Here is a 22,912-nt window from a genome sequence, read left to right as displayed (position 1 = left end):
GGATGCCGGGAGGTACGACAGTGAGTCAGTGGCAGAATTCCCGCCTGCCATGCCGGAATCCCGGGTGCGATTCCTGGAGCCTGCCCGCCCCGCCTCCCCGCACCCCCCCCCCCCCCAAAAAAAAAGGCACTGTAAAAAGAGTAGCAGGATGCCAAGGCAACCAACGTTGGCAGAACAGGCCGGAGTGTGAAGAAGACACTCCACCCCAGCCCCGGCAGGGAAATTCCCCCTGATAATTGCCAGGCTCCCTAAACTTACAGAATTACAGACCCAGGAAGTTCCTTTAGAGATGTCTCACACCCCACTTAACATCCTGGGTCAGTGTCTTTTCCCTCAGGTCTCTCTGACTCTGCCTCAGTCCTGGACAGTCTGATTCTAATGCTGTAAGGAAGGGATGGAGTTTTCAAAACCTTGGAGACCAGTCACTGTTCTCTCCCTCTCCTTCCAAGCCCAGCTCCTGCTGGGCCACCCGTCGAGTTTTTACATCCCCCCCCCCACCCCCCCTAGCGAAAAGAGGCCTTTCCCAGATTTCCTCCAGACAGTTCCTGGGACACAGCCCACCAGCAGTACAGAAGGATGAGACAGACAGACCAGGGGTGTGGCAGAGAAAGAAGGGAAAGCCAAACTTCTTGCCTGGGAATTGACCTAATGGGAATGGTACCAAAAGGTGGGGGGCAGGGCTGTGGCTGTGGGAACTGGCCAGGACCTGGGGTGGACAGGACAGCCCCCTCAGAACCAGGGCAGAGATTTAGCCCCGCTGCCCTCCTCATTCTTCACCCTTCCCCTGGGCCTTCTCTTTCTCTATAGTTGGGACACAGTTAATGGGTCACAGATGGTGGCGGACGCTACAGGGACTGCATTTATTTGCCCTAATCCAGCTTGGGAGAAGTCTGAGCTGCTTGGCCCTGGAGGCAGCTTGAGCTGGGACTCGGGTGAGGGCTTCTGGGGGGCGGCTTGGGACACTGCATCTTTTGTGCCTTCTCCCGGCTGGCAACCCCCCCACACATACACATTGCTTCTGTGACTCTGAGGCTCTTTGTCTCTGACTGTTTAGTCACCTCCTTTGTCTTTATCTCAGATGGGGGGTGGAGAGGGGCAGCAAGAGCTCTGGGGATAGCTCCTCTTGCCCCTGCCCCTTCTGTTCGCCCAACCCTTGTCTGACTCTTATAGTCCCAGACCCCTCAACTCAGGATTAGGAACATGCATATAGTAGGGCAAGAGTTGGGTCTGGCAGTCACAAGAGGGAGGGTGGTACAGGAACTAATAGTCACCAGCAGGTATTAGTAACCTGAGTTGGAAGGGAGGGGGAGAGGAAATATTCTGGCGGAAATGATGTGGGGGACAGGAGGTGACAAGGCAGAGAGTGAGTAGGGAAGTGGCAGGGGTAGGAGGAGAGGTGGTCTGCCTGGGAAAGGGAAAGGACTGCTGATTGCACTGTCTTTCCTCGGGATTTCCTGGGGAAACAAGTGGCCATGGGGTGGGGTGAGCAGAAATTGCCCCTATTTCTGAACCCCTTAGTGCCTTGCCTTGAAAGTACATCCCCAAGGTCTCTTTTCTGACTTCCCTCCAGTCCAGAACCAAGGGAATCATTTTGCTTCCTTTTCCTAACACACCTCTTCTTCCAGTTGCCCCACCCCCAAGCACCACGTTCTCTTTCTCCGAATACCTTAATTTCCTTGTAGATACAGTGCTGCTTCCACCCTCTCTCCCTGTCCCAGGGTGAACAGCAAATAAGAAATAAAAGATTACTAGATATTCCAGGAAGAATTGGGTTCACAGGGTAAGGTGGGGCCAGCGGAGGGAGCTAGATAGGGGATTCCCTTCTATTGACACTGAGTACGTCTGGGCTCCTGAGAATAAGACTTTCTCAGGCTGGGGGCCCAGGGCTGGCTGACTTGAGGCTGGGAAAGGGTTTAGGGCAGTTGGGAGTAGGTAGGAGCAGGGCCAAGAGCCTGGGGAAGCGACTGGGAGCTGGGCCAGGGAAAGGGGAATCAGGAAGTGGGGAGGGGGAGCCCTGGGGGGAACGGAGGCGGAATGGCTGTTCCGGACTGGGCGGTAGTGGTAACTCAGGAAGAGGGAGCCTGAGGGAGAGAAGGGGTGTTGGAGCAGAGGAGGTGCCACCCTGGTCCTCCTCTAAAAGAAAAAGTCGTTAACCCCTTCTGCCTTGTCCTCTGCCCCCTCCAAGTGCCCATTCGAAGACTCATTCTAACTCTGGGCCCTGGTCATGGCCTCCTGGCCTACCCCATCTCCCAGCGGCCTGTACTCTCTCTAGCTGCTGGGTCCCATCCTCAAGGCACCTCAATTTTCTTTTCTTGTTCTGCCCTCTTAATGATTTTTAACTTGGTCCACACCCTCTTTCTCCAGCAGCTCACTAGTCTCCTCAGTCCAGGGAACCAGCTTCTAGAAGCAGGGGGTAGCATGAAGGAGCCCTGAGAAAGGGGAGATCATGCCAGGTTAGACAGTGAGAGCAGAAATTCTCCCAGGACTGTGGCCCTTTCTGTGCATGTTGGCCAGGCCCTTTCCCTGATTTCCTATCCCTCTTGGGGCTCTAGTCCACCAAAAAGGGAAAGAGACATCTGAGAGCTGATGTGGGGTTTTGGGAAAAGGCTATGTCATCAGCTGGCCGGGTGCCTCTGATTTATCCGGCTGCTAGAGATTCCCCTCCCCTGGGCAAGTCCCTTTTTTTTTTTTCCCAAGGAAAACACAATCTAGGATTTTGGGAAGCAATGAGACACACATCTGAGTCCCACCGACAGAGCTCCCGGCTGAGTGGCTTATAGCTCAGCCAATCGCGGAGGTTGGGGATGCTTAAAGGAGCTGGCGCGGAGAGAGGCTGGGAGAACCCACGAGGAGACCCATAGACACGGGAGAGACAGAGGAGGAGAGAAAGAGACAAAGGCACAACGGAAGGAGGCAGAGACAGAGAGGGCAAGAACAGAGGGGAAGCCAGACAAAGTCATACAGTAGGAAAGGCCAGAGAAGCTGCAGAAGATACTGGCAGGCAGAGCCAAAGATCCAGGAGAGGCAGGCGCGGGAGGAGAATTTGGAGGAGCCAGACCACTGGGATCTCCCCTAAGCTTAGGGGCCAAGTTTTCTCCATCTCCTCTGAAGGTCCCCAGCCCCTTTGAAAACTCTGCCTTTTGCCTGGCACAAGTCCGAGTCCCCAAGCTGCAGAGAGGAGCTTCCTCAGGCCAGGGCATGGAGGGCTTCATGCCCCAGCCAGCCTCACTCTCTCCCAGCTGTAGCTCCAGTGCCCTGTCCCGGACTGGCCCATGTCCCGGGAGGGGCTTGGCGGAGTGCTGGCTGTGGGGAGTCCAACTCCGCCTGCTGCTCCCCACTGTGCCCCTCTCCGGGCTGGTGTGGCTGCTTCTGCTGCTGCTGGCTCCCCTCCTGCCCTTAGTCCAGCCGGCCAGCCCCCTCCCCCGGGAAGAAGAGATCGTGTTTCCAGAGAAGCTCAACAGCAGTGTCCTGCCTGGCTTGGGAACCCCTACCAGGCTGTTGTACCGCCTGTCAGCCTTTGGGGAGACGCTGCTACTAGAGCTGGAGCAGGACCCCGGCGTGCAGGTCGAGGGGCTGACGGTGCAGTACTTGGGCCAGGCGCCGGAGCTACTGGGCGGGGCTGAGCCGGGTACCTACCTGACCGGCACCATCAACGGAGACCCGGAGTCGGTGGCATCTCTGCACTGGGATGGGGGAGCCCTATTAGGGGTTCTGCAGTATAGGGGGGCCGAACTGCACCTCCAGCCCCTAGAGCGGGGCACTCCTAACTCTGCTGAGGGGCCTGGGGCTCACATCCTACGTAGGAAGAGCCCCGCCAGCGGCCAAGGCCCCATGTGCAACGTCAAGGCTCCACACAGGCGCCCCAACCCCAGCACCAGCCCCCGAAGAGCCAAGGTAAGCAGCCCTGAAGTCTATGCCCTATAGTGTCCTCCTGCCATGTCTGTCCTACTGACCGCTATTTACCCTCTCTCCACCCACTGCTACTTCTGACCATTCTGCTCCTCTCTCTCCTGCCTGCCTTTCTCTCCCTTCACTAGTCTCCTTGCTTGGGGATCTGTCTAGCGGAGGAGCCAGGGATGGCTGGGGTGGGGTCGGGGGGGCGTGTCAGGAAGACCCTGGTCACTCCCTGCTCCACCCCAGCCCCAGCCCTTCAGCTGATCCCCTGAAGGTCACTCTCTAGGTTGAGAGTGACCATTCCCACCCCATGCCCTGTCCCTGCCTGATCATGGTGTCCCCTACTGGCACAATCCCCAGCAGAGAGGCTCTCCTTACAGCCCCTTGACTTTGGCTCTTTTCTCTGTCCCAAGGGGGTTTACAAACCATCCCCCACACCCCATGCCAACTCTCCACCCCCTCAATTCTCCTGCCCCCTACCCCTCCCCACTGACCCCCCAGCTAAAGGAGTGAGATTTGAAGGTTTCGGGTCCTGGGGGATTAGGCTCTGGCTACTGATGCTTCAAAATTGTCCTGGCAAACTGCAAACTAGGGCAGGAGTAGGCAGGGAAGGAGAGCATCCCATACCTCCTTCTGGTCAGTCCCCTTCCCGCCCCCTGGACGGGCTGTGGTGAGGCTGTCCATCCTTTGTCCCTCCCACTCGCGCTCTCCCCCCTTCTCTTCCTTCCTCCCTCCCGCCCTAGCTTTAATCCAGACCAGACGCTCGCCCCACACCCGCCACGCTGAGATCTGGCCCCGGCCCTGGCTGCTGGCTGAACTGTTCCTCTGACGGACCACACATAGGACAGACACGTTGCAGCCCAGCCCCGCAGCCCCAGTCCGCAGGCCTCGCCGCGCCAGGCCTGGGGACCCCAGAGCCCCTCCCCGAGCTAGTGCCTGCTGCTCTTCACCTCTGGAGCCCACGCAGCCCTGGGACGTGGCATCTCCTCCTCCTCCCTTCTCAGAACCACCAGCTCATTCCTCATACTCACCACAAAAGCTCTGGGATTTGGGGGTGGGGGAGGGCCCAAGCCAGACCCGTCAGGAATGTGTGCAGAGCCCAGCTAGCTCTGCTGAGTTCCAGACCCAGGAAGTAAAGTAGGGGAGAAGCGACCCACAGGTCTGGAAAGCTAGCTCAGGATCCCCCTCTCCTTTTTTCTCCCCAGCGCTTTGCTTCCCTGAGTCGATTCGTGGAGACCCTGGTGGTCGCAGATGACAAGATGGCGGCTTTTCATGGGGCTGGGCTAAAGCGCTACCTGCTGACCGTTATGGCAGCGGCAGCCAAGGCCTTCAAGCACCCGAGCATCCGCAACCCTGTCAGCTTGGTGGTGACTCGGCTGGTGATCCTGGGGCCAGGCAAGGAAGGGCCGCAGGTGGGGCCCAGTGCTGCCCAGACCCTGCGCAACTTCTGTGCCTGGCAGCGGAGCCTCAATCCCCCTGAGGACTCAGACCCTGACCACTTCGACACAGCCATTCTGTTCACCCGTCAGGTGAGGCCCTCCCTGATCCGTGCCACGGGCTGTGTCCCACACAACTCCAAGAAGGACTGCTGCAGAGCTTAAGATGTAAATGGCACTCCTGGAGTTGTGTAACGTGCTGTCCTGGCTCCCACCACCACCTCCGACGGTGCCTGAGCCCTGACAGTGCTGGGAACTCAGTGCCCAGGTCCCCACTCATCTGGATCTCAACCCAATGGACCCTGGGGTGCTGGCTCTCCGCCAACCTCTGGGATCCTTCCCTGTAGGACCTGTGCGGAGTCTCCACGTGCGACACTCTGGGCATGGCTGATGTAGGCACGGTATGTGACCCTGCTCGGAGCTGTGCCATCGTGGAGGATGATGGGCTCCAGTCAGCCTTTACTGCTGCCCACGAACTGGGTAAGATGGGGGTGCAGACAGGGGCCCCTGGCATGGATGAGAGAGTTAGCAGGGAGTCATGATCTCACCAGAATGCACATGGGGGTCCCAAAGTGTTTTTTCCTGTTCTCCAGGCCCCCGGGGGTCATTGTCCTTCTCTTCTGTGGATGTGGGCAAACATTTAGTTTTCTCTAGTCATCGAAACAGTGTCTGGAAACCTACTGTGTGTGTGTGTGTGTGTGTGTGTGTGTGTGTGTGTGTGCGCGCGCGCGCGTTGTCAGGGTAGGCAGCATGGTATTTAGAGAGAAATTATTCACAAGAGTCAGTGAGGGAGCAGGTGGGGCCAGGGTTGGAAATGTTGGCAACAAGGAAAAGTGGGTACAGAAGGGGCCTTGAATGTATGTGGGGAGAAGGGGAGGTGGGAGAGTGAGGGTGACCGACTGAGGAGCACCAGACAGGGCTTGGGTGCCGGGTGAGGTGGGAAATAGGTCTGACCGCCCACAGCTGCAGCCAGGTTTACGATGGGCCTGCTGCACCCCACCCCACCCCCGAAGGCATCAGGATGGGACCCTGGGACCCTAGCAGGACCTCTGCTCCCACAGGTCATGTCTTCAACATGCTCCATGACAACTCAAAGCCCTGTGTGGATCTGAACGGGCCCGGGAGCACCTCCCGCCATGTCATGGCTCCCGTGATGGCTCACGTGGACCCCGAGGAGCCCTGGTCCCCCTGCAGCGCCCACTTCATCACTGACTTCCTGGACAATGGCTATGGTAAGCAGGTGGTGCTCGCCCTTCCCTGAATCAGACTCAATTCCTGACCCCCACCCCCCGCTGTACCTACTCTGCCACCCTCCATCGAGGACAAACTCACTTTCCCAAGTGCTTCCTCTGCAGTGTGGGATGGGGCACAAAATGCTGCTGTGTGGGGGTGGCTCTTACTTCTGGAGTAAATAGCAAAGCCCAGGGGAGGCTCAAGAGAATCAGAAGTGACTTTCAAGGGTCAGAACTGTCCAGCACAGAAATGGGCTGGCAGTGAAGGAGGTGGATGCCTTGTCACTGAAGCTGTACACGCACAGCAGGGTCACAATTGCTGGGCAGGATTGTTGAGGAGAAACAGACTCCAGGATTTTGTAGTAGGAAGAGTTAGTGCTCTGGGTTCCTTCAGAGGTATATAGATGTGTTACGTAACCTCTCTCTGTTTGTAGCTGGTCTGTAAAATAGGCATAAGGTGTTTGTACTGGGCAAGCATTTAGCTAATCAGTCAGCACATAACTGGCATTCCATAAATTGGAGCTGTTATTTAAAACCCTTTCCAGCCCTAGGATTTGGATGACAGGATCCAGCAGGCGTCAGGGAACCCCCGATTTCAGCTGGTAATCTAGAGCGCCTGCCTCAGCCCCTTGCTGACCTTGTGCCCCGTCTCCTTCCCAGGACACTGTCTCTTAGACAAACCAGAGGCTCCCCTGCACTTGCCCGCGACTTTCCCCGGCAAGGACTACGATGCCGACCGCCAGTGCCAGCTGACCTTTGGGCCCGATTCACACCATTGCCCGCAGCTGCCACCACCCTGTGCTGCCCTCTGGTGCTCTGGCCACCTCAATGGCCATGCCATGTGCCAGACCAAGCACTCACCCTGGGCTGATGGCACCCCCTGTGGGCCGGCCCAGGCCTGCATGGGTGGCCGCTGCCTACATGTCGACCAGCTTCAGTACTTCAATGTGAGATCCCTGGACACGGGTGGGACTGGGGTCCCTGAGGATCTGGGGACCGGCCTTGAGGCCGGGAGAGAGTGCACACTTCCTACCCTCCCATTCTGTCCCTCTGTAGATCCCCCAGGCTGGTGGCTGGGGTCCTTGGGGACCATGGGGCGACTGCTCCCGGAGCTGTGGTGGTGGCGTCCAGTTCTCCTCCCGGGACTGCACGCGGCCAGTCCCCCGGAATGGTGGCAAGTACTGTGAGGGCCGCCGCACCCGCTTCCGTTCCTGCAACACCCAGAACTGCCCAACCGGCTCAGGTGAGGAACAGGAGGGGTGGGAGTCCTTGAGGGGGACTGGAAGAGCAGCAGAGACTGTCCCTTAGGTACGGGGACCCAGGGGTACTGTCAACACAAGACTGACTAGAGGGGAGAAGGATTTACCCTTCAGCAGACGTCTCTGACAGTCCATGGGGGAGAGAGGGACGGTGCTGTCTAGAGGTCTGGGGTGGGGGTGGGCTAGGTGGAGAGGCTTATGGGGCAGTGAGAGGAGGGAGGGGCTCTGACTGTCCATCTTACCCCTCCAGCACTGACCTTCCGTGAGGAGCAGTGTGCTGCCTACAACCACCGCACTGACCTCTTCAAGAGCTTCCCGGGGCCCATGGACTGGGTCCCCCGCTACACGGGTGTGGCCCCCCAGGACCAGTGCAAGCTCACCTGCCAGGCCCGGGCACTGGGCTACTACTACATGCTGCATCCCCGGGTGAGGACCCTGTCTAGGTCACACCCTTCCCAACGCCACCTCTGTTTTCTAAGGACACATCCTCCCATACAGCCCTGCTGGCCACAGCCATGCTGGGCCAGCCCAGAGGCCGCCCGGACTTACCTGTCTACAGGAATTGGGAAAGCCCTAGACTCGGCATAAGGTGCCAGTCAGCAACTTTCTCTTGGTTTTTCTACCTTTCTCTCCCCGTTTCCCAGTGCTTCATATGATGAGAATGGGAGTTTGTGGCCTTTGGGGCAAGTCCTTGCTCTGCTCTCTGTGGGCGCCTCTGTCTAATTACGCTGGTGCCCTCGTTCAGCTCATTAATGGGGCGACTATTAGTGGAAAAGGCTTCCCAAGACCGGTGCTGCCACTGCACTCCCTCTCTGTGATGGGGCAGTAGGAGGTTGAGGGCAAAGAAGAACCAGCTCCAGCAGAATTTTGTTTCCTTTACCCCTACGCTGGGGAGAGTGCCTATGCGTTGGCTGCCATCTAGTGTCCATCTGGGGACAATACCATCGAGGTCTGGGCTCAGTGCTGGGACTCAAGCAGGCCAGCAGTTTCCATCCCTGCTCTTCTGCTTGACAGCCAGGTGCCTTAATTTTTCTGAACCTCAGTGTTCACATTTCTAGAAACCTCACATGGTTGTTGTAAAATACACATTTGTGTTTATAAAGCACTTAGCATCGTGCCTAATTCATAGCAAGTTCTCTAAAAATGGTGGCTTTTAAATCATCTTCATTGTTACTGATCACCATCCCACACGGTGGCTAGGCCCTCTGTATCATCCACACCCCTACCTCACCCAACTTCTCCGATACCTTCCCTGGTGGGGTCTGGGTCTTGTTTGACGTGCTGACCCCTCTTGACTTGGGAAGACCCTTTTGCATTGTTCCTTCTTTCCCCCAGGTGGTAGATGGGACGCCTTGTTCCCCGGACAGCTCCTCTGTCTGTGTCCAGGGCCGCTGCATCCACGCTGGCTGTGACCGTGTCATTGGCTCCAAAAAGAAGTTTGACAAGTGCATGGTGTGCGGTGGGGATGGTTCTGGCTGCAGTAAGCAGTCTGGCTCCTTCAGAAAATTCAGGTTCATTCACCAATTATTTGTCTCTCACTTACCTGGACACTGTTCTGGGTCCTGGGGATACAGAGATGAACTCAACACTGTTTCTAGCCTGTAAGAGCTTAGTCTGGTGGAGGGAGGCAGCAAAGTAAGCAGTTACAGCACAGTGTCACCTGAGTCCAGCAGGTGTCAGCACGGGGTGCTATCAGAGCCCTCGTGGGCATCAGGGAAGACTTCCCGGGGAGGTGACCTTTGAGCCGAGTCCTGGAGGGGGAGTAGAATTTAGACAGGCATGGAGAGGTGGGGCTTAGAAGGGCACCTCAGTAACAGGGGCAGCAGGTGTAAAGGTCCAGAAGTAAGAGGGAGGGGGGCACATTTGCACGTGGCTCAGATCTAGGCTGGACAGCTTACAAGGTGTGGGGAGATGTCACTCTTCACCCACATAAACACACATCTATTCATACAGACCACGCAGAAAGGCTGGGGGGGATTCAGGAAGATGCTAAGTTTCCTGCCCACTCTTTCCACATAGGTATGGCTACAACAATGTGGTCACTATCCCTGCGGGGGCCACCCACATCCTTGTCCGGCAGCAGGGGACTCCTGGCCCCCGGAGCATCTACCTGGCCCTGAAGCTCCCAGACGGCTCCTATGCCCTCAATGGTGAATACACGCTGGTGCCCTCCGCCACAGATGTAGTACTGCCCGGGGCAGTCAGCTTGCGTTACAGTGGGGCCACTGCAGCCTCAGAGACACTGTCGGGTCATGGGCCACTGGTCCAGCCCTTGACACTGCAGGCCCTGGTGGCTGGTGACCCCCAGAACGTGCGTCTCCGCTACAGCTTCTTTGTGCCCCGGCCAGCCCCGTCAACACCACGTTCCACTCCCCAGGACTGGCTGCACCGCAGGGCACAGATCCTGGAAATCCTCCGGCAGCGCCCCTGGGCGGGCAAGAAATAACCTCACCATCCCGGCTGCCCTTTCTGGGCACCGGGGCCTTGGAGTTAGCTGGGAGAAAGAGGGGGCTTCTGTAGCTGCCTCATGCTAAGACACAGTGGGAGATGGGGAAAGGCTTGAGGGTGAGACGTGCCCCTCCTCCGTGTCCTAATCTGCAGGCTGGCCCTGTCCTGGTTTCCTGCCCTGGGAGGCAGTGACGCTTCGTGGATCCAAGTGGGCTGGGAGGTGAACTGCTATCTAAACTGCCCCTTCTGCCCTGCTGGTCACAGGAGGGAGGGGGAAGGCAGGGTGGGCCCAAGTTGTATTTATTTAGTATTTATTTACTTTTATTTAGCACCAGGGAAGGGGATGAGGGCTAGGGTGCTGGGGAAGATGACCTCCACTGCTCATAGCCCTCACCCTGGCTAGGGCATCCAAGATGGTGGTGATAGGCTTAAGTGATTGGGAGAGAGAGAGAGAGAAAGAGAGAGTGAGTGTGTGTGTGTGTGTGTGTGTTATGATGTATGAGGTACATCCTGCCCTGCTTTCCTCTGCCTAAATTTTATTTTCTGGGAAAGGAAGAGTCAAGGGTAGGATGGACCTTCAGGGAATGAGTGATATTAATGATCATATTTTAAAAATACAAGTTGAATTATGTTATTTATGTGCTCCTTTTGGAGTCAGACAGGTGTGGGCTGCACTCTGGCTACACATCTCGAAGCATTAGTTTCCTCATTTGCCAATAACAATACCTCCCTTGGAAGTTTGTTTTGAGGACTGAATAATGTAAATAAAGAACTAGCACAATGCCTGGCACGTAAGCGGCAGCTGCTGTTGGTTTCTGTTCTCACCTTTCCGCCCACCTGGGCCCGCTGTGGTCTGCAATGCACCTGAAGGTGACAAGGGGGCACAGCAGGGGTGCCCGCCCCCACCTCAGGCTCAGTGCCTTTGGTTGCCCCAATCCTCTCCTGGATGCTGAGGGCCCCTCAGATAAAAAGGATGATTCTGTCCCTTACCTCTCTGGAGGCTCTGTCACATGAGGGAATAAGCCCTTCGCTACAACTGCAATCGACAAAAATATGAAAGTACAAAAATAACAAGAACGACATCCACACAAATGGTTGGTCATGAGAACAGAGTTGTGGCGAAGTTGGGTGGGCGGCTGTAGGAGAAGGAGCACTGGAGGAGGAGCTTCTCAGTCTGAATTTCTGCTGGATTCAGCATCTTGTGAGCTGGGGTGTAGTGGGTAAGCCACAAGGCTGAGGAATGGAGCTAACAATACCTGTTCCCACGGGGTTATTTTGGGGACAAATGCTAAAATACTTTTAAAATAGTGAAGACTGTACTTGTATGAGAGATTGCCTTTTTGACTACTGAGTGACTGGGACAAGATTCCAAGAAACAACCATTGAAAACCCAGCAGACTTCTTTGAAGAGAAAAGCTTGGAATGGAATTTAATACGAGGAACAGGACACGGGATAGGCAGGAAGGCAAAAAGAATGGTGTAGAGAAGGACCTGAAGTGAGGGAAGGCAGGTGCTCCACAATGCCAGAACACTTGAAGGGCACAGGGTACTGGAAACAGCTCTCCTTTTCCTTCTGAGCTAGCAATTTGAATGAACTTGCGCAGTCTGTGTCCAGGAGGGAGCAGTGATGGAGAAGGGTGGCAGATGGGGCCTAAAAGAATTTGGAGTTTTGAGGGGCAGTAGTAGTGGGACTGCCAGGGATTAGAGAAGGGATTGAATATAGGGGTGAGAGAACTACAGATAAAGAAGACCCTGATGCTAGGGGTGGGAGAGGGGAGAATGAGGAAGTAAAGCTGCTACACTCTTATAGCAGCTCCTGGTTTGGCTGTCAGTCATTGCTTGGGGTACAGAGCTGTGTATCGAGGCCACAGAGGTTGTGGTGATTGTGGATATGATGATTACTAGGCTGGGCTTTGCTGATTAAGTTCCATATCAGGCAGTACCTTACATGGTGTCCTGTACTTTATGCCACCCAGTACAGCACCTACTCTTTCTGCAGCAGTGGTCCAAAGGTTACCCATTCTCTCTTCACTCTGGCAGCATGGATCCCACTGCTGTGCTTGCCACCCACCCTTCCTCTGGCCTTCTTACCACCCAGGCTGGAGGACGGAGGAAACAAGAGTGGGACAGGACCAGAGTGTCCTTCAATTGTTTAACCTAGTTAGCAAAATTGGACCACCAATAACCCGTTTTGAACCATAATATTGCGAGCTCACGGTACAATAAGCCGAGCCCTGTGTTAAGTAGATTGAGGTGCAAACACAAACAATGTGTGACCCTGTCCTAAAGGAGCTGGTGCTGCATTTTGCAGGGAAGGTGATGGACTATACCTCCACAGAGAGAAACAATGGGGTAGCACAGGAACCATATGATAAGGGTCCAGTGAACTGTGCAGAGACGGAGCCCAGATTTAATGAACTCTGAGGGTTAGGGCAAGTGGGTCTTGGGCTGGGTCCTGTGAAACAGGTAATCATAATAGCCCTTCTTGCCTTTCTCATGGTGGCTCACACTTTGCAAATGACTTTCATATGTATTATTTTATTTTAAGAGTTTTTCTCAGTAAACGGTTGCAGGGCTGGATAGTGAAAGGGGGCAGAGAAAGCTAGCTCCTCCAAAAGAGGTGGGCATCCTAGCCCTCAATCCCAGGCAATGCCTAACCTCTTCCTGGAATGGTTTCCTCCATACCATCATTTCCAGACCCAGACTATAGACTCTCCCAAGTCCTGAAGCAGGGATCCCAACGAGTTCTTGCTGGAGTATGAGGACCACATACCTCCCTGCAAGGCACAATGACTGTCTCCCCAGTCTCCCTGCCTTCTGTCATTGTAGATCCAAGCACGGGTGTGGCTATACAATCATGAGCAGCAAAAGGAACACCAGTAAGGAAGGAGGCACCGAGCCAGTTCAAGTATCTGGTCTGAGAGGGGGGGAAGATGGAACAATGAGGAGCTGGCAAGAGAAAAGCCAGTGACTACTTGAGGAGTGAACAACCTGTCCCTACAGGGAGTGAAGCAGAGTTTGGACAACCATTTTCTGGGATGTCAAGTGTCCTGTGTGTGAGTGTTTAGGGTGGTGGAGGAGGTTGAAACAATAAAGCAAATTGGGCCAATTTCTTTACACTCCTTTGGCCCCTGAGGTTCTCTGCTTTAGTGGTTAGAGCAGAAGAAATCTGGGCATTTGTTCGATCACTATTTCTTTCGTGGGGTGGGAAGGCCACAGTTTTTAGGGGGTGCTTCTATTCTATTTCTCGCCCCACTTCTTTTATCTTTACAGTATTACAGTATTTTTCCCCCCTTAAAATACCAGAATGATAGTAAGTGACAAAACCAGCATCTTATGGTCTGGACTCATCTGGGAAGAAAGGGTAAGAAAGTGGAATTCAAAGTATCAACATATCACTGGCTAAGAGGATGTTTCTAAACCAATTGAATAACTGCCCCGTGTTGGGGGAAGGACTGTTGCTGGGGCGGGGTTGGGGTGCAAAATCATTGGCAGTAAGAAAAACCAGCTGACAGCTGGGGGAAACCACCAGTTCTAAAAATGCTCAGAAAGAAGAGGGTGAGGGAAGGTGGGGAAGCAACAATACTGAACAACTTCCCCAAACAGCACCTTATATGGGGACAGGCCCAGAGTAAAGTTGCCTTAGAAAAGAAAGGGAGGGGAGGAAGTAGATTAATGCATCTCTCACAGTCTGGGCAACCAGCAACAGACCCCACACACCCAGTAATATATAAATACACAAACAATGACACATATTGACACACATATATCTGACTCCATGGAGACAGACTAGCACATTCTCTTGATAATGCCAATGCAAATAAGCATTAGGGAGCTGAAAATACTGTTGGAGAATTTTGGCCAGAAAATGGGTCTGAGGAAAAGAGTAAATATATTAATCCCCCCCCACACACACACACACTGAGGATTGACTATTTATCACATTTATTTGTTCAATAAACCATGATTGGGGATCAAATCATGCTCTCAACAATGTCTGGTAGAGGAGAAAGGACATGGAATAGAGTTTTGGAGTCAGACTGGAATCCAAGCTTTGCTACTTACTTATACGTAATGCTGTGACCTTAAATTCCTTGGCCTCTGCCACCCTCAGTTTCCTCATCTATAAAATGGGTGTACTGCTACCTGATTTATGATGTGGTTGTCAGGATTTAAGAATTTATATCAATCTTTAAATTACATCAATTTAAAGATTGATGTAAGTGCTTGGCCCTGTCCCTGGCTTCTAGTAAGTAGTTAGTACATGCTGATTCTCTTTCCCTCCAATTTCTCCCTTTGCCTGCCCCTTCACCCATATTAGCATAAGAAAATAATTATAACCAGGAATTATCTAGGTCAGATCTAAGGTGGGGTATTTTTTTAATTTTGTGGTTTGTGCCAAATGGTCTGGATTACATTTAGGGGATGATAAAGGGAAGACCTGATCCCTGTGCTTAGAGAGTTCACTGTCTGGTGCTTGGGACATTCAGGTAGGAAAATATTCCAGACCTGTGTGATGCATGTCATGATAGAGGAGAAGCATGGGGTCATGGGAGGGTTCCTGGAGGAAGCGTTTCCATCTCCTTCTAGAGCCTGTAAGACTACAGGGTCCCTCGGGTAGTAAGGTGGCAGAAAGGGGAGGAAGGATTTCTGTTTGCCAGGTCAGCTGGGCTCTACTACCCCAAATTTAGGTGAAGTTAAAGAGACTAGTCCTGAAGCTGGACGATAATATAATAAAGAGCTAGCTGAGGAGAAGAGAGAGATGGAAAAACTGTGGGCTAAAGGGGGTTGGGAGGTATAATTTTGGGGACAGGCTGCCAACCAGGTGAAAAATGTTGAATGAGAGAGAGATTTTAAAGGCATGGGGCTAAAAAATTAAAAAAAGAAAACACAACAAAATAAAGACATGGCTCTATGCATTAAAGAGTGTTCTTGCCCATCCCACTCCTTTTTCAGTTACTAGACTGGGTGTCTTCCCTTGTATTATTGTGTCATGTAGTAATAAGGGCTCCAGGGTTTATTCAGAATATACAGAGATGGAATGTTGTGGTGAAAACCAGCATATTTGAATTTAAATGTTCAGAAATGTAGCCTGTTGTAGTTGATGACTAAGTCCAGGGTATGGCCAGGGTGTGGGTGGCTGAAATGGGGTAGTGGTAAAGGTTGCTGAAAACTGAGAGGCTTGTAAATCAATGTAGGGGAGTGGTAGACAGGAGGTAGCAATGAAGGATATAAGGTGATGGTCAGATTTGCAAGGGAAAAAACACTACAAAAAGCAAGGTCTCAGAGGAAAGAAAGATCCTCTGGGGTAACCATCTTTCAACTATCTGTTAAATTTGTCTTTTTTATTGCATAGTGAGCTCTTTTAAAAACCAGGGCTTTTACTCAGCTCCCACTTTGTGCTCAAAATTCAGATGTATTGAGTATCTGCTGTCCGCTAGGCACTTTTTCATAATTAGCACAAAACTGTCTAATTAGGCTAATTAGCACAAAACTGTCTACGATGGGGTTCATTTTACAGATAAAATCCAGAGAATATATTACTCAATTTCACATAGCTAATGTGTTTCAAAGCTGGTATTGTATCCAAACCTGGCATTATCTTGTTCTGAGATAATAGGTACCTCAACCTTTTGTCCAAAACTGAACTAGTCATCTCTATCCCTCCCTGCATAAGTGCTTCTTCCTAAGTTTTGTTTCTCATTACACGGTGCCACCTTCCACCCAACGGACCAAGTCAGAAACCCAGGAATCATCTTGGAGCGCTCTAACTCCCTTGGCAAATCCAGTAAATCACCAAGTCCTATTACCCTCCTAACAACTCTCAAAGGTACCCTCTTCCCTCCATTCCCACAAGATTTCTGCAATAACCCCCTCAAAGGGCTCCCTGACACTCCAGTCTTGGCCACTCCATATTTCCACCAGAGCAAATTTCCTAGTTGTGATAATAGCGCTTCAAATTTCCCATTAGCCATTACTTCTGGGAAGCCCATCCTGAATCTCTAAGTCTGGATGAGGTGTCATTTCTGGGATATCCTATTTATTACACTGTATTGTTTTATATCCCTTCCTTCTCCCATACAGACACACATCATAAACTTTGACGCAGAAACTCTGGTTACTCATGTCTCTTATTGTTTCCTCAGCGTATCTACTTCCAGAGAACACAATATGCCAAGGAGTAATGGAAACATAATTATATACAATATAAACAAGATGTATATTAATGGAGTGTCCATTTTACTCTACTATCTGGGAAAACACATTTTTTACATTAAAGCAGACGCTGCCCCCCCTCCCCCGTTTCATTGTTTTATCGACTAATAGTTCCTATTTCAAGGCCTGCGGGATACTTAGGAGTTACAAAAATGTTCTAGAGTAGTCTGCAACGATGTATCCTAAGCAAGAACCAATGTTTATACCTCGTGGCACTAGGGGCAGGGGGCGCCACTGACATATAGGGAGAAAGGCTCAACCTACCGGGGATTATAGGTCGTCGGACGCACCAGAACCTGTACCCCTGGCCCCTCGGTCAGCCTCGGTCCTGAGGAAAAGTCAAGGGTTTAAGCAGCCTGTTTTTATAGAGCTTAGAGGTGGGAAGGAGGATTCCGCTAGGAGTGTGGCCAGGGAGGGTAAGTCCCGCGTCCGCTCCCCCCGAGGCCCGGCCCTTTCAGGCCCGGAGTCGACACCGCACTCGAGCCCGGGGCGGGTCGTGGAGCACGTGCCCCCCCCCCCGTTCTCGCCGGGGCCAGACCCTGAGCTTCCGGGGCCCGGGGGCTCCTCCCCGAGGCCCCGCCCCGTGACGCGAGGCCCCGCCCCCCCGCAGCGCCCGATTCCAAGATGGCGGCAGCGACTCCTGCCCGGCTGTCCGGGCGGCGGTGACCACCAGGCTGCAGAAGCCCAGGTATGTTGACTGGAGCTGGTGGGGCGAGAGACCCGGGAGAAAGGTTCGGGCTGCCGGAAGGGTGAGAAGTTTGGGACAAAATCAGGAAACGGGGCTTGAGCGGAGGGAGGAGGAGCAGATCCCCGGTGGAAGGATGGACGGGGGCCGAATGGGCTCAGATTGCAAGGCAGGGCAAACGCAAGAGGAGATTTAGGATGGGGGAAGGCTGGAATTTAACCCCCTCCGAGCTTTTGCCACGCCCCCAGGTGAATCCGCCCAGGTACCCTCGGCCCTCTCTGCCCCAGCCCTTCTATTCCCCATTTCATTTTAGCAAGCAACTCTCCTTCTAGCTTCCCGCCCCCTTCCCCCTCTCGGACTGGGGGAAGGTAGTAGAGGTAGAGATTGCCAGCCCCACTTTACTTTCCGTCGCGCTCCGGGGCTGCTTGCTTGCTGCTCCCAGGTGGTCACGTTCCCTGCACCTGCGGGGCTAGCGCCGAGGCACGTGAAGAACGGAAAGGAGCTTGTCTCCTACCCCGCCCTGGGCTCTCCTGAGGCCACTCGACGGTTCTGATATGACTACCTCACCCCCTGAACAGATCTTGGTTTGGGGGAAAACACTGACTTCATTTGCAGCTGTATCTTCACTCCCCAAACAGGTCTGTCCTGTTGGGGTGGGAGGGAGGAGTGGTGATTAAGTCGGAACCAAACACTGTAGTGTAACCCGAGGGAGAGACCTGGGCTCTGACATCTCCTGCATCTTCCCTTTGTTTTTTTTCCAACCACTTTCCCTCATTAACCCTGCTGGGAAACCGGCTTCACCTTGATCCTGTTCACTGCCCTCTGGGTGGCTGGTTCTCAGGGACCACTTCTGTTCCAGCTGGTTCCAGGATTGCCGTTGGTGTGCTGGATAGAGCCTTTCCCTGTCCTCTGTGACCTTTCCCATTTTAAATAATGCCTCATATCTCTGCTCCCCCGGAACCCCCTGGAACCCCTGGGCCCCACAAGAAGACAGCTTGAATCTAGGTGAGTTTCTCTTTCCCTCTAAGATTGGAAGGGGGGGCGTTCTTCAGAGACGGCTCTAAATGGACAAGGGACCTGAGTGATGCAAGCATTCCTGGGGGGTGGGAACTGAGAGTTAGATGGCCTGAGTGGTTTAGGGGGACGGGGAGGATAGTGAAATTTGGGCTAGAAGTGACAGGTGGAAGGGCTAGTCATGGTTACATTATTATTATCTTTTTTTTTCTCTGCTTGGGTGACTTGTGTACCTGGTGCTCTCTTCTGTAACTTTGTTCTCTGCTTCTTTCTCCTTTTGCCTTGCTCCTCCCCTCACCACCTCCACCTCTACCCGCTGATGTCTCTACTGGCTTCTTGCTTTCTTCCTCCTACTCCCAGAGCCCCCTACCCCCATCCCATCTCAGGATGTTGCGGAGGCTGCTGGAGCGGCCCTGCACACTGGCCCTGCTTGTGGGCTCCCAGCTGGCCGTCATGATGTATCTATCGCTGGGGGGCTTCCGAAGCCTCAGTGCTCTATTTGGCCGAGAGCAGGGGCCTACCTTTGACTATTCTCACCCCCATGATGTCTACAGTAACCTCAGTCACTTGCCTGGGGTGCCCATTGCCCCAGGGGGCCCTCCAGCTCCTCAAGGCCTGCCCTACTGTCCGGAACGATCTCCTCTGTTAGGTGAGTGCAGAAGGAAGGGAGAGGTATGGAGGCAGGGAGGTGTGGACACACATGGGGAGGTGGGAGTGGAATTCAGAACACGAGATTAACATATTTGGAAGGTAGGCTGGGTTTGGAATAGTGTAGACTCTGCATTCAGAGTTTAGACTGGGCCCTTGAGTTGGGCCACAGCTTCCCACAGTCTGCCCATTTATGGACTCTTTTTGCCACAGGCTAGGAATTTTCCCTTGTAGATGAACCCTGTTTTAATTAGTTGGACGTCCTTCTGTTCTTTCCACCCACCTACCCCCAACTGTAGCTTTCAACCCTGTGAAGTAGGAGAAAGTTACAGAACCCTTAATAAGAAGGTAGGCTGGGTAAGAAGCCTACACCTTCCAGGCTTTGCAAAGCTGTCTCAGTGATGGTGAGCCCAATGCTTGTGTTATTTCTGAGTGAGCACTGGGGAGAATTTAGCCCCAGAATGACTTCTGGCAGTCATTCTGCCAGAAGTGTCCTTGGTGTTCATTTTTTTTTCCCTTGTCCTTCCAATCCCTGACCTTGCCATCCCCTCCTGACAGTGGGTCCTGTGACGGTGTCCTTTAGCCCAGTCCCATCGCTGGCAGAGATTGTGGAGAGGAATCCGCGGGTGGAACTGGGGGGCCGGTACCACCCAGCAGGGTGTGAGCCTCGCTCTCGAACAGCCATCATTGTGCCCCACCGTGCCCGGGAGCATCACCTGCGTCTGCTGCTCTACCACCTGCACCCCTTCCTGCAGCGCCAGCAGCTTGCTTATGGCATCTATGTTATCCACCAGGTATCCCTAATCCCCATCCACCCTGACTTTCTAAGGAAGCCTCAATCAAACACCACTCCACCCTCATCTAATGGGTCCCTGGGCTAATTTTAAGAGGGATAGACTGTTGAACATAGAGAAGCACCTGGCAATCCTCTGCCACACTTGTTAGGCCTTCACTTGCCCTTGTTCTTTTTAGGGTATCCCCACGGTCTTATATACTCTTTGATGACTTCTCCTTTGTTTAGTAGCTTGTGCAGTGAAAAGCACAAATTTGGGATTGGACAGATTAGACTTCAATTCTAGTTCTGCTATTTGTTATATGTGTGACTTTGAACATGTTACTTAATCTCCTAAAATAAAGCAAATAGCAACAGATAAATAATATATCACCTGTTTCACATTTGTGTTGGTTGTCAGGATTAAATGCTAAAGAACACGTTAAGTAATAGGCACACGCCGATGCTCAAGAAAAAACTTGTTAAATGACTAAAATAAAAAAGATGTTTTGCCTTTCTCCTAATTCTCCTTACCCTGCATCCCACTTTGATTTCCTTCCTTTCACTTCTATACTTCGGCCCCACCTTACCCATGCTACTTATAGACATAGGGCTGTCCCCTTCCAATATTTTCCAGGCTGGAAATGGAACATTTAACAGGGCAAAGCTGCTGAATGTTGGGGTGCGGGAGGCCCTGCGTGATGAGGAGTGGGACTGCCTGTTCCTGCACGATGTGGACCTGCTGCCAGAGAATGACCATAATCTCTATGTGTGTGACCCGCGGGGGCCTCGGCATGTTGCTGTTGCCATGAACAAGTTTGGATACAGGTAGAGGGCATGGGAGAAGGGTCTGGAAAGCACTGTCTAATGGAAAGAGGAAAGCCAAGGAGATTGTGGGTAGGGATATCTCCTCAGAAGATGTGTGGAATCTAAGAATCTTTCTCTCCCCAGCCTCCCGTACCCCCAGTACTTTGGGGGAGTCTCAGCACTCACTCCTGACCAGTACCTGAAGATGAACGGCTTCCCCAATGAATACTGGGGCTGGGGCGGTGAAGATGATGACATTGCTACCAGGTCAGACTTTCTGCCATCACCTCCCGCCCCCACCCAGCCTGGCTCCCTGTGCTCTAAGACCACCTCTGGCCACAGGCCTTCAGCAATGCCCTTTAGCACCCCTGAGCCCATTCCTTTTCCTTAGTCTTTTGAGTCTATCCATGTCAGGTTTTGCATGCTGCTCCCATTCTGTCCTCTTTCAGTCTCCTAGATCTGGTTAGTTAAGTTCCTAAAAGAGGAGAGATGATCAATAGGAAATAGTGTTATGGGATTCCACAGCTGAAAAAGGACCTAGAGACATTTTAGGCCCTCCTCTGCTAGGGTTGTATTCAGACCATTTCCCTGAAGTATGGGGAGGGAGTGTTTCTGCTCCATATAGCTCAGAATCAAGTTTTTTAAAAAAATTCCTGTCATTGGGATGATGCCACCTCCTTTTTTTCACATATGAACTATTCTGACCTTCAGCTCGCTGGCCCAATTTCATACTTGTGGTATGAACACTTGGGTTGGGTATGCTGGACCCATTGCCTTCCCTGCCCCTTGTATCCCCCGGGATGACATTTCTGAATTCTCTTCCTCTGTATGTGTTTAAAGCATCCAACAAACTCTAAATGTATATATTCTTACACTGTCTTCCCAGGCCATCTTCACTTCTTGCTTTTGTGTTAGAGTTGGGATCTGTTTCTCTCCAGGTCCTGATTGCCTGATTCAACCCTTTTTAACAAAGGCCACAGGGGGAGTTGGGGCAGTTCAACCACTATTCTAAGTAAGACTTGCAGGGCTTGGATCCGTTACTTACAGACTTATCCTATCCTTTTGACAAAATGGACTCTCTCCCTGTCCTTTCCCGACCACAAAAGCAGCTGCTGGAAGCCACTGGGAAAAACCAAAACGAGAAGTACAAACCTTCTTCTGCCAGTTTAGAGGCCCCAGGGTGCCTGACACTAGGACCCTGAGGATTTGTATATCTAGCTTTTACATACTCTTCAGCTATTTTCTTCTTTCTGTTTGACTTTCTCCTCACTCTAGTACCTAGCACCTTTTTTGCATAATTATAGTTTTGTGTATATGAAAACATGCAGTCCCTTCCTTGCTGGCCTTAGCTCTTCTTTTTCACCTGTCAGCAGCTTTCCTCTACTCTAGATCCTCCAAGATCCCCTCACTTTTCCTTAGGGTACGCCTGGCTGGGATGAAGATCTCTCGTCCTCCCACATCTGTGGGACACTATAAGATGGTAAAGCACCGAGGAGATAAGGGCAACGAGGAAAATCCCCACAGGTAGGAAGGGAATTGTTACTGGATCTTCAGGATTCTGTATCCATAGCCAGGAAACTCTATAAAGGTCCCTAGGTTCTTGGCTGTTCTTTTCTGGGTCTTAGTATTCCATCTCTAACCCGCAGATTTGATCTGCTGGTCCGTACCCAGAATTCCTGGACACAAGATGGGATGAACTCACTGACATACCAACTGCTTGCTCGAGAATTAGGTCCTCTCTATACCAACGTCACAGCAGACATTGGGACTGACCCTCGTGGTCCCCGGGTCCCCAGTGGTCCCCGTTACCCACCTGGTTCTTCCCAGGCCTTCCGTCAAGAGATGCTGCAGCGCCGGCCCCCAGTCAGGCCTGGCCCTCCACCTACTGCCAACCACACCGCTCCTCATGGTTCAAACTGACTCCTTCCTGCACACGTTCATCATGAAATTGAATCAGAGGGGTTGCATGGTCTGCACCCTCAGTTCCTCACTATTCTTTTAGAGGGATATGGGGGACCTGAACTCTAGTGCTATGTTGGGGGGCAGGGGCCTCTCACTACTGGACTGGAGCTGGGCTCCTCTAGACCTGGGAGTCCTTCTTTCTAGGGCTACCTGCCAGGGCTTATGACTGTGAAATCCTTGATGTCATGATTTTATGTGTTGACTCCTGGGAGTCCCCTGCCCCTGGGGTAGGAGCAGGGCTGGATCCCAAGCCCCTTCCTCTTTCATGGAGAGAAGAGTGATCTGGCTTCTCCTGGGGCCTCCTGTGAATATTTATTCTATTTATGGTTCCCGGGAAAGTGTGTTTGGTGAAGGAAGCCCCTCCCTGGGCATTTTCTGCCAGTGCTGGAGTTACTCCCTTTCCTGGACCTGGCTCAGGGGGCTAGAATTTTGATATATTTTCTAATAAAGGACTTTGTCTCGTCTTTGCTCTTGCTTTCTGCATCCCAGGCACCCTCTACCTGTCTTTGCCCCCTCACAACCATATGCCTACAGGTGAC

General features: G+C 52.7%; 2 protein-coding genes across 3 annotated transcripts; both read left to right on the top strand.

Annotated features, from left to right (window-relative positions):
- Positions 1 to 547: 547 nt before the first annotated feature.
- On the top strand, positions 548 to 16,912 carry ADAMTS4 (ADAM metallopeptidase with thrombospondin type 1 motif 4). The gene is made up of 9 exons (XM_077156677.1): positions 548 to 3,894; positions 5,100 to 5,423; positions 5,678 to 5,810; positions 6,392 to 6,562; positions 7,223 to 7,509; positions 7,619 to 7,805; positions 8,072 to 8,247; positions 9,157 to 9,332; positions 9,841 to 16,912. Exons 1-9 carry the CDS (start codon positions 3,199 to 3,201, stop codon positions 10,265 to 10,267), a joined length of 2,577 nt encoding a protein of 858 aa, XP_077012792.1. The 5' UTR covers positions 548 to 3,198; the 3' UTR covers positions 10,268 to 16,912.
- A 162-nt stretch (positions 16,913 to 17,074) lies between these two features.
- B4GALT3 (beta-1,4-galactosyltransferase 3) lies at positions 17,075 to 22,837 on the top strand. 2 transcript variants are annotated; one of them, XM_077156675.1, is made up of 8 exons: positions 17,075 to 17,173; positions 18,030 to 18,175; positions 18,545 to 18,833; positions 19,391 to 19,626; positions 20,242 to 20,432; positions 20,556 to 20,678; positions 21,831 to 21,935; positions 22,058 to 22,837. In XM_077156675.1, exons 3-8 carry the CDS (start codon positions 18,572 to 18,574, stop codon positions 22,329 to 22,331), a joined length of 1,191 nt encoding a protein of 396 aa, XP_077012790.1. In that variant the 5' UTR covers positions 17,075 to 17,173; positions 18,030 to 18,175; positions 18,545 to 18,571; the 3' UTR covers positions 22,332 to 22,837. The 2 variants fall into 2 exon arrangements, with proteins under 2 accessions (XP_077012790.1, XP_077012791.1); XM_077156676.1 differs by having other exon boundaries at positions 17,093 to 17,173; positions 18,012 to 18,175.
- Positions 22,838 to 22,912: the final 75 nt, after the last annotated feature.

The sequence above is a fragment of the Tamandua tetradactyla genome, chromosome 4 (genome assembly GCF_023851605.1).
Source record: "Tamandua tetradactyla isolate mTamTet1 chromosome 4, mTamTet1.pri, whole genome shotgun sequence".
NCBI classification, from domain to species: Eukaryota; Metazoa; Chordata; class Mammalia; order Pilosa; family Myrmecophagidae; genus Tamandua; species Tamandua tetradactyla.
The sequence above is the reverse complement of the archived record's forward strand: the minus strand, read 5'-3'. Positions and strand labels throughout refer to the sequence as shown.